Genomic DNA, 15,767 nt, shown 5'->3' on the forward strand with positions numbered 1-15,767 from the left:
ATCTTTATTTTTATTTATTTATTTTTGTGTGGTGCTGAGGATTGAACCCAGGGCCTCATGCGTGCAAGGCAAGTGCTTTACCACTGAGCCACAACCCCAGCCCACAGAGTGAGCTTCTGGCCAGGTTGGGATCTCTTTTCTTTTTCTTTTTTTTTTTTAAAGAGAGAGTGAGAGAGGAGAGAGAGAGAGAGAGAGAGAGAGGATTTTTAATATTTATTTTTTAGTTCTTGGCGGACACAACATCTTTGTTGGTATGTGGTGCTGGGGATCGAACCCGGGCCGCACGCATGCCAGGCGAGCGCGCTACCGCTTGAGCCACATCCCCAGCCCCAGGTTGGGATCTCTCAGAGCCACCAGCACCAGGTCACGGCTCAAAAGATTTGAGGCATTAATCATATCCTCTGATGATGACCCTCAGCCATGGTAAAGGTGTGAGGACATGAGCTATCACACACTGCCAAGAGCATGCCAACTTTTATAGGTTGTTTAGTTTTATTTTGGTTTTTGTTTTTAGCAACCAAGCACCAGTTTTATTGCAAAAGCAACAGTAACAGACTTCTCCAAAGAGAAGGGGCCCCTGCAGCTGGGAATCCCTTTCCCAGGCTATTGGCAGAGCCCTCACAAGTTTAATTCAAACCGTGCCCACCTTTCATCCCAGCAATCCCAAATCTTTACAGCCAGACTGTGGAATACGCCCCCCCTCCCCTGCAAAGTCCACTGCCACCTTGTAACACACACAAAGCAACCTAGGTGGCCGTGAGGGCTTCCCAGGAGGCAGTGAAAGGACTGAGGCAGGTGGCTACGTACTAGATTTCCACCAAGTATTGAAGGAAACAGGCAAGTTGCAGAACAACAAATAAACTATGAATCCATTTAAAGAAAATGAACCAGTACAAGGAAACCATACCAACCCCTGCCTATTTGTGTCGTAAGTTTCCTGGCACAGAAACACACACCCCGCTGGCCATGGAGGGTGCTTCAGCAGAAAGTGGGTGGGGCTGGGAGGGAACGGTGTGACAGGGACTAATTTTACTCCAACTGCTGTAGAATCACTTGAGCTTTTAATGAGATTACATTTCTTCACAAGTGATTAATTCTCAAGCAAATCTGAAAGGAGGCAAGAGCTCTTCTCTGAAGGCCCTCTCCCTGGCCCTGCTGCCCAGAATCTGCTGTGGCCTGTCCTATCTGCTGGACCAGCCCTTGGTCTCTCCCCAGGGGCTTCTCAATGCCTTTCACCCACTGTCAAGGTCATTCTTTATGCCATCCAAGCAAGCTATTCATAGACTCACAGGACACAGGGCCCAGAGACCTTAAAGGTCATGAAACCTAAGTCTTCCCCATTCATGACAGTTTTAGGGAGACCCTTAACAGAGGTGGCTGCCTTCTAGTTACACACCTCCAGGGACAGGCAGCTTGCTCGCTTACCAGGCAACTCTGTCGGTGTATGCACACTGGCAATGTTTGGACTGCAGTTCTGCACCAGAGACAGTCTCCATCTGCCACTGATTTCTCTGTCAGTCCTACTTCTGCCTTCTGAGCTTTCTGAGGCCCAAAGTGGCCACTGGCACAGACTCTGAGCAAACTGTCCTCATTCAAATCCTTCTTCTGCAGCTGACCAGTTCTGTGATTTCAGGAAAAAAAAATGCTTAATATTTCTGTATGCCACTTTTCTGTAAAATGAAAATTGTAATCAAAAGGTATCTATCTATATGTCAATAGTGAGGAGAAAATAGCTCATTTTCCCCTAAGTGCTTATGACATTGCTTGACACACAGCAATCACTAAATGATGATGAAAAATAAGCCAGAGAGCTGAGTGACATGAGTGAGTCCTTCCAGTGGCAGAATCCCTGGGGTCTGAGAAAGAAGCAAGAAAGAAGCTTCTTTAAAATCTTATCACTTATTCTAAGAGGTATGCACATTTTCTATTTTATTCCTTAATACAAAAATGATGATCTGGGGAATGGGCAATGTTCTGGGTTCATTCTCTAGCTCCAAAACATAAAGGAAAGAAGGAAAGAAAGAAAGGGAGGAAGGAAGGAAAGAAGAAAGAAAGGAAGTTAAGTCAGTTCATGATTAACACTCCAAGAAGATTGACCATGATTATCTAATGGATTCTGTGTCTTCTGAGACACTAATAGTCTGCATGTCCAGTATCCCTGGGATCAGGAATATTGGACAATAATTTGAGAATCTGGGGCCTCGAGGATCCTCTGCAGCCTTTCCACCCCCAAGTCAAGGTCAAACCTTGGGTTTGGCTTTAATAAACCGAGGGAGCGCGGTCCAGCTTCCATCCCAACATGGGCTCAGCTTATTCACCTCTAAGATGGAGAGGCTGGGTCCTGCCTGCCTTGGTTGCCTTCTAGGCTGCAGGCAGGTAGAGTGAGGTGATTTGTGTCAGAGTACCATGTATGCTTGGATGGAACCGCACAAAGAGTGAGTGTCGCAGAGATAGCCTTTGCAGTCCCTGAGACTAGCCCATCCCAAGTTCCAGTAGCATCTTCCCAGCAAGTGACCTCGAGGACCTGCCAGTCTTACTGCTAGATGGGCTAGGCAGGGAGCTGCCAGTTCCTTCTTAGGACCTAGATGGTCGCTATACCATCTGCCAGGCCACACCAGCCAGGGCCCACTCCTTGTGCTGAGTCTTCCAAGGATAGTCCCAAGCTCTTCCCAGCATTCTCAGGAGTGATGCCAGGCAGACTGGTGGAATTTCACCAGCATCTCTCCGCCCGCTGTGATCAGCTTTCCCGGCCCACTCTGAATGCAAACTAGCTCTGGTGGATTCAGAGGCCCCGGGAGATCTCTGGCAAGGGTTCAGCTGCAGATCACACTTGTCTGTTCAAATGCTGAGCTGCTGTGTTGCTAAGTGTGTTCCTCGTTCCTCCATCCACTCCAGTCCATCAGGTACTCTGCGCTGTCTGGAAGTCCCCTGTCCAGAGCAGCTCTGTCATGATGGGAATATTCTCTATCTGTGCTGAGCAGATATGGTCGCCACTAGACTCTAGCCATTGAGCACTTGCAATGTGACTAGTGCCACAGTGGAACTGGATTTTAAATTCTATTTTAATTATTTAGATCTAAAGAGTCACATGTAGCAAGTAGCTACACATAGGACAGTACAGTTCTGGTTGGAGAACACATAGGCAGGCAGGTGACCCAAGTAAGGTGGATGGACTGTGCTACACATAAAGAGGGATGTCTGATGTGTCCCTTGCATGTGGAATGGAAAGGGATCATTTCTAGGGGTCAGGATCAGGAAGGCCTCAAGAGGGAGGGGGAATCTGAAGTAGGATTAAGCATTAGGGATTCACAAACAGGGCTAGAGAGGAGGGTGGGGACATTTCTTTTGGAGGAGGAGAGCATGTGAGCTTTAAGATGTAGATCTCCAGCTGCACCAGGCACCACGGGACAGGCCACCAGAGGCAAATAGGTGAGCAAGGAAGGAGAGAGAGAATGAGGCAGGAAGTGAACTTTGCAGGCCCGAGGAATGGCGCTTTACTCCACCGGGTTATTGAGGGAATGCTCTCAGGTCATGTGAGTCAGACACATGGCCAGGCCTGGAACACAAGAAGCTCTCAGTAAATAGCAGCAGTTACTGACAGTGGGGAGCCTCTGGACGTGGTTTGTGTGTTTCTGTTTGCTTTCTCGGCCTGGTTTTTAAATCACTTTTTAATTATGAGATCATTGTAGATCAGCATGTAGTCATAAGAAATAATAGAGCTGGGCGCTGTGGCTCACGCCTGTAATCCCAGTGGCTCGGGAGGCTGAGGCAGGAGGATCACAAGTTCAAAGCCAGCCTCAGCAAAAGAGAGGTGCTAAGCAACTCAGTGAGGCTCTGTCTCTAAATAAAATACAAAATAGGGCTGGGGATGTGGCTCAGTGGTCCAGTGCCCCTCAGTGCAATTCCCAGTATCCCCTGCACCCCCCACAACACACACACACAAAGAAATAAGAGAGAGAGACCCGTGTGCTATTCACCAAGCTTGCCTCAGGGGGAATTGTGGTTTTGTGTCTCAACCAGCAACACTGATACAGCCAAGATACAGGGGCGATTCCATCGTCCACAGGACCCCTCATGTTGCCCTTTGATAGCTAAATGCACTGGTCTCCTCCTCTTCCTCCAAACCCCAGGCAGCTGCTCACCTATTTTCCATTTTAATGTTTTTGTCATTTTAAGAATGTTGTGTAAATGAAACCATATGGATTGGCTATGTACCACTTGGGATTGGCCTTTTTCCCATTTGGCACAATTCTGTGGAGATTCATTCATGCATGTATTGACAGGTTGTTTCTTTTAACTGTTAAGTAATATTCCATGGTACAGATATATCATTTGTTTGACCACTCACCCATTGAAGGACGTTTGGGTTGTTTCCAAGTTTGTCTCTTACAAATAAACCTTCTGTAAACATTTGTGTACATGTTTTATGAAAACATTTTTGTATCACTGAGATAAATACCCAGGAGTCCAATTCTTATAATGGCAATTGCTTATGTAGTTTTTTTCCAACTTTTGTCCAAAGTGATTGCCATTGTCCCATATCCACCAGTACCATATGAGTGACCAAGTTCTCTGCATCCTTGCCTATACTTGGTGCTGTCACTATTTTTTTAATTTCAGTAATTCCTGCAGGTATGTGGTTTTGATTTGTATTTCTACAGTACATATCACATTCCTGTGATTTTGATTTGTGTTTCTACAATAGTTAAATGTTAAACTTCTTGCCATGTGATCATTTGCCATATGTGTGTCCTCTTCTGTGAAATGTTTCTTCATATTTTTCCTCATTTTCTAATTGGATTTTTTTAACTGTTGGGTTTTTAAAAATTGACATATAATTCATATACACACAACTCATCCTTTTAAAGAGTACAATTCAGGGTTTATAGATTATTCACAAAGTTGTGTACCTATTACCATTAGCTAGTTCCAAAACTTTTTTATCACTCAGAAACTATACCCATCAACTTTTATTCAATTCTATTCCATTCTTCCTCCAGCCCCTGGAAACCCCTCACCTCTTTTCTCTTTCTATGGATTTACCTGATCTGGACATTTCATATGAATGGAATCCTATAATATGTGATCTTTTTGTCTAGCTTTTTTCACTTACCATGTTTCCAAGGTTCATTCACATTGTAGCATGTAGCAGTACCTCATTCCTTTCGGTGGCTGAATAATGTTCCACTGTAAAATCTACCATATTTTGCTTATCTATTCATCACTTGATGGTATTTGGGTTGTCTCACTTTGGGCTATTATAAATAAGACTGTTATAAGCATTCTTGTGCATGTTTTTATACATTTCTTTTCCACCTAGGAGTGTAATTACTGGGGTCATACAGTAACTCCATTTTTATCTTTTCAGGGGAACTACCAAACTATTTCCCAAAGCAGCGGCACCAGTAGTATATCATGGTCCCGTTTTTTCCAGGTCCTTGCTGACACTTGTTATTGTCTTCCTTCCTATTACAGTTCATCTTAATGTGTTTAAGGTGCTATGATTTTCTAAATTATTAATGATGATGAGTATCTTTTCAAATACTTACTAGCCAATTGTTTATCCTCTTTAGGGATATATCTGTTTAAATATTTTGCCCAGTTTTAGTCATTTGCATCTTTACTATTGTGTTCTAATAGTTCTTTTATATATTCTGGATGCTCATACCTAACAGATGTACAGAAAAGTTTTTCCCATTCTGCATTGTTGCCTTTTCACTTTATTGAGAGTATCTTTTGAAATACAAGTTTTAAATTTTGGTAAAGTCCAATTTACCTCAATTTTTTATTTTGGGGTAAAATTTACACCTATATTTTTTTCTAAGAATTTTATAATTTTAGTTTTTATAGTTAGGTCTTTGATTCATGTTTAATTTTTTATGTATGGTGTGGGTCTAAGTTCATTATTTTACAATCTTTGACAGTACTTCTTGCAAAGACTCTTCTTTCATTGAATTAGCTTGGTGCCCTTTTTGAAAAAGCAGTCTTCATAAATGTATGAATTTATTTCTGGACTCTCAACTCTATTCCATTCATCTATATATCTGCCTTATGGCAATACTACAGTATCTTAGTTATGACCACTTTGTAGTGATTTTGAAATCAGGGAGTGTGGGTCCTTCAACCTTGTTCCTTTAATTCAAGATTATTTTAGCTATACTTGGCCCTGTGCATTTTCATGCAAATTTTAGGATCATCTTTTCCATTCTTGCAAAAAAAAAAAGAAGCTGGAATTTTAATAAGGATTGCACTGACTCCACAGTTCAAACGATATGAAATCTTCTGATCCATGAATATGAGAGGTTTTCACATTTTTTGAGGTTTTCTTTAATGTCAATTCAATGCAGTTTTGTACACTGAAAAGTATACAGGTCTTTGCTTCTTTTGTTAAAATTTATTCCTAAGTACTTTATTCTTTTTGAAATTATTGTAAGTGAAATCAATCATTTGTATAACTCTTATTTCTAATGTATAGATATACAACTCATTTTTGTGTATCACTTTTATATCCTGCAATCTTGCTGAACTCATTTGTTAGCACAAATTTTGTATGTATTTTTTTTTTTTTTAAAAGCAACTCCTCTGCCATTCCCAGCTTCCTTACTGTGTGATGTTTCTTCACTCATAAGTTGAAGAGAAGTTCCTGGTTATTAACTGGCTTCCATATTGGAAACACCTGGGGAGTTTTAAAAAACACAGCTACCAGAGTCCCACTCCAGAGACCTTGATTTTATTAGCAGGGGTATAGACTGGACAGGGGGGTTCTAAACATCTGTTTGGGACGAGATGATCTGGAGGTGCAAACATTCCTCCAAGGAGGAGCTGTTACCTGGATGCCTGCTCAGAGAAGGCTGCCGTAGGGCCATGGGAAGGGCTGCTCCTGGCACTTGGCAGACACCTGGCTCGATCCCAGCCATGTGCTTCTGCCCAGGCCACCATCTGACCCCTCTCTACTCCATTCCCTTGCTTTTGAAGGGAGGACTAAAATCCCCACTCACTCAAGGCTTCTGCCTATAGAGGTGCTTAGGTCGAGGTGGTTTCTTTACACATGGAATGAATGGTGGTTATTGTTCTTTTTTGATCAAAGAGCCAGCCCCTGGGCAACAAAGTAGAAATGGAGATCGTGAGCATGTTGGAAAAAAATGCAACCCTTCTCAAGTTCGGATACCACTTCACCCAGCAGGGGCCCCGGCTGCGGGCATCCAACGCCATGATGAACAACAACGACCTTGGTGAGTAGACATCTGCTTTCTGCCCTGCCCACCTGCCGGTCCTTCCCTCTGTCTGTGTGGAATAGTTAGGGAGAATCCTGCTGACCCCCTCTGAGGGTCTTCTGGAGCACGCCTCCTCTTTTCATGCTGGTCATGTCTTCCTATTTTTCTGTTTGTGGCTCCTGTCCTCACCTAGACTGAGTTCTCTGGCTTCTGGAGCCAGGGCTGAGTCCCTCCTATCCACCCCACAGCTCAGCACAAGCTGAGCCCAGCATACATCAGCATGCTGGCCAGAGGCAGTGAAGTTTGGGGGGCACAGGCTCAGCACGGGTCTTTTCCTCTCTGAATTCCTGGAGTCCTCTCCAGATCACACTGTCTGGCTTTATCCCAGGTTCCAAAGCTTCCAACCAACACGACTACCATAACCCTGAGCCTAGGAGATTTTACACTGCTTTGAAGGAAAAGTTGTAAAGTAAAAGCAACTTACATTCATCTAATCTCAGTTAAAGGCATAAATTAGGGCTTTTTTTTCCCATAGAGAAAAATAAAGAAAATGTCAGTCTTTCTAGATGATGATCATCAAAAACATCAAGAGACACAAATAGATAACACAAGTTGAATGAATGAAAATCTGGATCATTCACTTCCTTCCAGGTGCCAATTGTTCACAAGCTCCATGGGTACTTATCTATTATGTATGTCCCTGCTGGCTGCTAAAAATCCTCAATATGGTGTATAATAAAGGGAGTCTGACTGACAAGACCACAGGAAAATAGAGGAAAAATACAAATCCAGCAGTGAGTCTGCATTGTTAACAGGGCTGATCATCATATGTGGCCCCAAATTTCGTAAGACCACAACAGGAAAAAGACAAACCAAGTTACATTTACATTAATCTTACAACAAGTTATATTAATCTTACAGCAGAAGTAAAGGAAGGGTGAGTGTTTTTAAAAAGCTTCTTTCTGGGTGAAACCAGGGAATAAGTGTTTTAAAGGGCAGTGTCTTCAGTGAATTTTTCATCAAATTCACACCTGCTCTGCCCAGGTTCTTTCTAGTTTCCAGTCCTCAGTAAAATGCAAAGAGCTGAAACCTGAGGTACAAGTCACAGCCCAGGTATGTGGCTTCCTGGTGGTGATGAGGCAAGATCAGTGTGCAGGAGAATGGAGAGTGTGTAGGCGTGCGGGGGGCACACCAGGGCACCACAGACCATGTGCGAAGATGACCACAGAGCTCAGGCACAACTCACACTGGGCACAGCTGTCAATCAAGTCCCTCATCTCCATGAACACCTCCAAGTGCTGTAAGAACGAACTGGGTTTTGAAGACACTGGTTCCTGCTCTTTAGCATATCACACTCAGGGGCTGTTCATTCATTGCTCCCTCCAGAGGCCACTTTTTCTAAGAACCTCAGGTCTGGTCTCAGTTTACCTAAGAGAAAAGTGCCCTTGTTTGAAATTAAATTAGAACACACACAAATAACCAAGCATCATAATCATGATTATCATATCACAGAGGTGACGACTGAACTGAATAGCTGAAGGGCCCCATAGGACTATGATCTGGCTGCAGACTTGGCATTTTAAAAGGCTCCAGTCTCACATTTCCTCCTCCCAACTAAAGATTAAGCTTCTTCCATGCCCTTTAATGCCTGTTTCTGGGTTGATTCAGCTTCTGTCTTCCATGGTGTGATGGTCTAGAGATTTATCTTTTTTGATGATCAGAGGTCAGGGGTGCTGCAGGGGGCAGAATCATCTAGAAGCTGGACAAAGGACTGTAAGAATTCTCTCCCAATCCCAAGTCCAAAAGTAAAAACTCAGGGTCTCTCAGAAGCCACTCTGAGTCTAGAATGCTGGAACCTGAAGGGACGTAGGGCTCAGTCCCCAAATTATCTTCTGGAGAAACTGAAGCCTGGAGTGGTCAGGGGGATGGAGGCCCTGGCTCAGACAGGACACCAATTGTTAAGTTACAGCAAGCATTTCTGAAGACTTTGGTGTGCCCAGCACTGTGCCAGGTGACATAAGGGGCAACAGAAAGGTCAGTTCTCTGATTCAAAAAGTTTTACAACCTTTTAGGGGAAAAAAGACTCAAAGCCATGCCTAAAAATCAAGAATGTCTCCAAACTCTGTCCAAACAAAGTGAGGAAATGATTTATGAGGCCAGAAGCCAGTTAAGCAAAGCATCCTGATGGGGTAGGGCTTTAGCCAGCCTTGAAAGGAAGGGCTGGGTTGCTGGGGGAGGGCGGGAAGCATCCTTGCAGAGCTCTAGAAAGTGTTGGGACTGCCTACTGGGGTACTTAGGAAAGGCTGGGAGCCAGTCTACGGGGTGGCAGAGACAGGAAGATCTAAAGGGGTTGTTGGAACTGTTACAGGGAGTTAGGCCTAGAAGGGAAAATAGTCACAGAGAAGGAAGGGAAGAGTGTTCAAGTACGGGGTATAGCATGAGCAAACAGTGGGTGGTGTTCACAGGAGCAGGGCTGGTACATGTTGGGGAGGCTGGGGCCCCTCAAGCTCAGGCTGTTGGTAATGAAAGCAGGCGGAAGTGGGAACTGTGGCAGTTTCCTTGCAGGGGTGTCAGATAATAAAAATGGGCCTCTGGGTTATCCCAGGGAACTGTGTACAGCTGCTCCCTTGGGGTGTCCCACAGAAAGAATCAGAACCACATCATTTCAGTGATTACAGGCCACATTTGGAGTGCTAGCTGGCAATATCAATTTCTAGTCTTAAAAGCAAGTTTGTGCCCATTTTCTAATTTTTGTAAGAGAAATACTTCTGATTTCAATGGTGCCTTGGCTCCTGCCCGCACAAGAGAATCGATTCTCTTCCCAACACTGTCTTCCTCCTTGCTTTCAACCTGTGATCTTGCAGCCAGGTTTCCATGTTCTCAATTGGGTGCTTTTACCGTGAAAGCCTCCTGTTGTCCTTAGGGCTCTGGGGGCTCAGCAGAGCTGCAGCAGGTAACAGAGCCAGGAAGGGAACAGGCCCCTCATGGGTCCCTAACACTTGGTCTAACTTGGGGCCTTGGGGCTTTGCTTGCCTGAGTGTAGGTGGACTCCTCCCTGGGGGATATTCGGTCTCCAAGGCTCCTAGGTCAGTCTTACTGCAGACAGGTGGGCTGCCTGGGACCCATGAGGTGCATTTTTGGTCTTTCTCCCACTGTGTGCTGATCTCTCAGCAGACAGTGTGTGGGTGGAGGACACCGAGGTGGAGTGGATATCAAGGAGCTGCTGAGCTATAGACCTGTGTTTCCCACAGCAGTGCCTCAGATGACTCCTGTCTCCACTCTATTTATAGCTAAGGCCAGGCCAATGTGGACCCCAGGTCCTCTAAACCTGCCACTGGAGCTCTTTTCACTTAACAAAATCTGAATTGCAGCCTCCAAGTTAAGGCAGCGGTAGAGAAGGGGATAACATGTTCAAAAGCAGAGAATGTCCTTCCCAGGAAAGTTGTTCATCCGCTGCAATCCGCGGCATTCTGAAGGAAGCCCCCCCCAGTCCACTTTTTATTTTTTAACTTCCTCTTTTTAGTTATTCATGACAGTAGAATGTATTTGGACACATCATACATACATGGAGTACAACTTCCCATTCCTGTAGTTGTACATGATGTGGAGTTACACGGGTCGTGTATTCATATATGAACACAGGAAAATTATGTCCGACCCATTCTACTGTCTTTCCCATTCCCAAGCCCCCTCCACCTTGGGTGTCCAATCCAGTGACACCCCCACCTATTGTGAGTCAGCGTTTGCATATCAGAGAGAACAGTCAGCCTTTGGTTTTTTGGTATTGGCTTATTTCACTTAGCATTCACTTATGCACAAATGCCATAATTTCATTTTTCTTTATGGCTCAGTAATATTCCATTGTGTATATATACCATGTCTTCTGTATTCATTCATCTGTTGAAGGGCATCTAGGTTGGTTCCATAGCTTAGCTATTGTGAATTGGGCTGCTATGAACATTGATGTGGCTATATCACTATAGTATGCTGATTTTAAGTCTTCTGGGTATATTCAAGGAGTGGGATAACTGGATCAAATGGTGGTACCTTTCAAGTTTTCTGAGGAATCTCCATACTGCTTTCCAGAGTGGATGAACCAATTTGCAGTCCCACCAACAACATATGAGTTACCTTTTCCCCCACATCCACAACATCTGTTACTTGTGTTCTTGATAATTGCCATTGTGACTAGAGTAAGATGAAATCTCAGAGTAGTTTTAACTTGCCTTTCTCTAATTGCTAGAGATGTTGAACATTTTTTTTTCATGTATTTGTTGACCATTCATATTTCTTCTTCTATGAAGTGCCTGTTTAGTTCCTTTGCCCATTTATTGATTGGGTTATTTGGTTTTTTTGGTGTTAGGTTTTTTTTTAATTCTTTGTATATCCTGAAGATTAGTGCTCTATCTGTGGTAAGGTGGCAAAGATTTAAGGAAGCCCTAACAAGCACCCCAAACAGTGCACTAACAAGCACCCTGAAACCAGTTTTTAAAAGTTTGATTATAAATTGTCAATATATGATTGTATATAATTATGGGGTACAAAGAGGTGTGATGATTTAGGAATATGAAGTAGAATAATGAAATCGAGCTAGTTGACATACCCATCACTTGTTATACCATTTTTTTTTATAACATTTGAAATTTATGATCTTAGCAATTTTGAAAGGTACAATACATTACAAAAAGTATATTCACCAAGATGTGTAACAGGTCTCAAACAAACAAAAAAGTCCAATTCCTTCTGAGACTTCAGGCCCCTTAGCCATCAGCCCTTGTCTCTCCTACTACCCTACAGCTTTTGTAACTGTCATTCTGCTCTCCACTTTTGAGTTCACTTGTGAGAACATATGGGATTTATCTTTCTGTGCCTTGCTTATTTCACATAGTGTAACATGTTCAAATTCCATACATGCATGCATGGCAAATGGCAGAATTTCATCTTTTTAAAGGCCAAACAATATTTTGTGTGTTTGTGTGTGGGGGTGTGTGTGTCCATCCCACATTTGCTTTACCCTTCATCATTTGATGAAATTTTAAGATGATTCTGTACTTGGCAATTAGGAGTAGTTCTGCAAGGAACATGGGCATGAAGACAACTTTTTGACAAACAGATTAAAAATCTTCTGGGTAAATATCCAGAAGTGGGATTGCTGAATCCCAAATCAATTTCTTCATATTCCCCCATAACCATCTCAGGAAAAGAGTACTACCTTCCCCACAATCACCCATGCCAGAAATCTGGACCTCTTCTGCCCTGACTACTGCCAACCAGTCACCTCCTCACTGACCCCAACACTGGCCTCTCATGGAGCCCCATCACATTAGCTTGGGCTCTGGCAACTTCCTCAGTCTCCAGCTCCTGCGGGCAGCACTCATCCCAAAGCTTGCCACCCTATTCTCCTGCTTCAAACCCTTGCTGGGCTCTCACTGTTCCCAGGCTCAACTCCTTCAAGTGGCTCCCACAGCCCTAACATGACATGACTGTGTCAGGCACTGTTCTGAAGACTTCCCATCTTACAAACTATGTTGTCCTCCCCTCTACCACACGCTATTATCATCCCTGTTTTTGCAGTAAGGAAACAGGTCTGCAGAAGTACAAAGTATATCCCATGGTTCATGGGCAGATCTGGGATTGGAACTAGCAGTCTGTGTTCAGAGCTGTATTCTGGAACTCAATGGAGACCATCCCATCAGGAGGCCTTGCCTTGCCTGATGAGGTCCTGCCAGACTCAAGCCATCCTCTTGCCATGCTATACCACCCATTCCAAGTATTCTGTGTGCCCCCAAGTGACCCAGAAATAAGCTTAAAAGGGTCATTACTCCTAATGCCACGCACCTTTCCTATCCTCTGCCATTTCATTCTTTACGATTCAACTGACCTGTTACTGCCCATCCTGGGAAGGCTGAAGCACTCCATTACAGTACCTTTCACATCTCACAGAGCTATGCTGGAGAAACTGTAATTTTTCTGTTACTATTGATACATTTTGGCCTGTTACACTGTATCATGATCATAGGAGCACTCAGTAAATGTCACTGAATTACATAAATGAATAGAAAGTGCTTCTTAAGGACATCAAAGAATGATTGGCAAGTTCAATTGGCCAAAAGTGGGAGTTTGGCAGCGGGATGGGGGTGTTCCTGGTAACTTGAGATTGCTTCTGGATCTGACAGTCAAAGATTCTCTGGCTGCTGTGATGACAGGTAAGGAGGAGTTTAAAGAAAGCCTTAAGATTGAGTTAGAGGATATTCAAAGTCTTGGCTTTGACCCCCAGCTGTCACTTAATCACTGTAACTTGGGGCAAGTTACTCCCCTCTTGGCCTCATCATTAAAATGGAAAAAATAATACCTGAATAAACAGGACTCCCTCCTTTCTCCAATGCTCCAAGTTTGTGCCTATGGATCTAGACCAGTACTGAGGGCAAAAAATAGAAAAAAAAAGTATATGGGTCCCTTTTTATACCCACAGCCATGGGCTAGGGATTTGTTTTTGTCCAGGCTCCTCCAATGGCTCCTCTCGAGGAGAAGGGAGCTGGTCTTCCTTGTGAGAATCAGATGAGACAGGGATATGTAAGCTCTTTGTTGATAAGGCCAAGTTGTACTGAGCGAAGTGCTGGATGGATTCAAGATGAGTCACAAGCCCCATGCACTCTCTGCCATACTTTCGTCATCTGTAAAATAGGGATGGCATGAACATCGCAGGATTGCTGGAGGGGCTTCAGTGGGCTGTGAAGTGTGAGGCCAGAGGACAACCCTGCTGGGTTTGCTGGTAGCTAACTTGGTGATGCTTCAATGGCTGGTTCATAGAAACTCTGTTCGCTTTGGACACATTTCTTTTTTTATTTTTAGGACTGGGGATTGAACTCAAGACACTCAACCACTGAGCCACATCCCCAGCCCTATTTATCTGGAGACAGGGTTTCACTCAGTTGCTTAGTGCCCTCACCATTGCTGAGGCTTGCTTTGAACTCATGATCCTCCTGCCTCAGTCTCCCAAGTTGCTGGGATTGCAGGCATGTGCCACCATGCTCGAACAAATTTCTTCTTTTTAGGTTTTGGCTTTTGTTTCCCTACATCTATTCCTAAGCTAGCAAGACACTGATCACCTTCAGGAATTGGGCTCAACACAGTGTCTTTTCCCAGAGAGATACTGCTTGCATCCTGATTTTGCATTGCTTATTCTTTTGACCTGGGATAAAGGGGAGTACGTAGGGGCTCAGACACAGGCTGAACTCTAGGCGCCACACTGAGCACCTGTATTACTGAGAACTTCCCCTTCAGCTCCCAGCCAGGTCTTGAACAACACCTTTTTATGGGTCTGCTTTATATATTCAGGGTCATACACAGGCCAATTTGGTTCTTTTTGCAGTTTGTATGCCCCACTATGTTAGACACACATCGACCATCTAAGATTGGGAAAGCATCTAAGTATATAAACGTATTCCCCCTGGGCAACAGCTTCCTGCCACATCAGCATGCCCCTTGACTGCCACCTACCAGTCTACCAATTTTCTAGACCTTTCTTTCTCTGATGGCTGATAGTTTAATGCTTGGTCTTCAACTGCCAACACTAGACATTAATCCATCATTCTCTAAGCTTTCAAGCTCCTGGATAGTGGTGCTTTCCTCTTAATGTCATGGAAACAGTGTTAAATAAAAATTGCCTTCCTCCTGGGAAATGTTAAAAATGTCACTGTTAAACATAAGGGACACAGATACTGCAGGAAATCTTCAGGGTGGAAACTTATTTGTACAGGCAAGAGGTGGGCACGGAAGGCCACTATACAACTCTGCCTGCTAACAAAAAATAAGCGAGAGGCTTCAGAAGTGACAGTGGTGGTCCCTAGTGCACAGGCACAAGTGGCTTACGTCTTATCTCCATTCCTTTTCAGTGAGGAAGAGGAGGCTCGCAGACTTGACGGGGCCCATCATTCCCAAGTGCCGCAGTGGTGTCTAGGGTGTGGAGGTGAAGACCGCGCTGCTGAACTGGACGTGTTCTACTGACAATCCGCACCTCGCAGTGCAGACCAGGAGGCAAATGCTGGCACAAAACTCTTTTTGTGGTTCAGTTCTTCATGCACTAAGGGTCTAGGTGAACTAGTGGTTGTAGTTGAAAATTTTATAAATTGTGGTTAATGTGAAGTTTTTCTTTAGTCACAGAAGTTCAGTCTGGTTATTATTTAAAAACTACGAAGCCCTCAAATTGGCAGATCTTCCTGTAGATGATGTGACAGTGGCAGTGACTTAACCCCAAGGAGCCCAGATTGGTGGCCCTGCTGTGTGGTATTTCAGGTTCATTTACAATGTGGAACCCATAAACTAAAAATGCACTCTTCTACCTGGTTTGCAAGTATTAAATACTTTATTACAAATTTCATCTTAGCTATTTAGCAAAAAGAACAGATAAACACTCTTTATTAATCCTCCTTTAAATTTTAAAAACTTTAAGATTATTAATTGCCAAATTGATTACTGGATCAGAGCCACAATTTTCCCCTTAAGAATACAAACTAAAGCTACAGAGCTCTGCCAGGAATCAAAAAACACCAA

The 15,767-nt window shown here is 43.8% G+C and overlaps 1 protein-coding gene across 2 annotated transcripts in view; it reads left to right on the top strand.

The window, feature by feature from the left end:
* Tmod1 (tropomodulin 1) overlaps positions 1-15,599 on the top strand; it is a 76,668-nt gene extending 61,069 nt beyond the window's left edge. For both annotated transcript variants that reach the window (XM_026414728.2, XM_026414720.2), the window contains exons 9-10: positions 7,088-7,232; positions 15,110-15,599. In XM_026414728.2, the coding sequence (XP_026270513.1) occupies positions 7,088-7,232; positions 15,110-15,174 (210 nt within the window). In that variant the 3' untranslated portion in view covers positions 15,175-15,599. The remainder of the gene's footprint in view (positions 1-7,087; positions 7,233-15,109) is intronic.
* Positions 15,600-15,767: the final 168 nt, after the last annotated feature.

The sequence above is a fragment of the Urocitellus parryii genome, chromosome 4, assembly GCF_045843805.1.
Source record: "Urocitellus parryii isolate mUroPar1 chromosome 4, mUroPar1.hap1, whole genome shotgun sequence".
In the NCBI taxonomy this organism is placed as follows: Eukaryota; Metazoa; Chordata; class Mammalia; order Rodentia; family Sciuridae; genus Urocitellus; species Urocitellus parryii.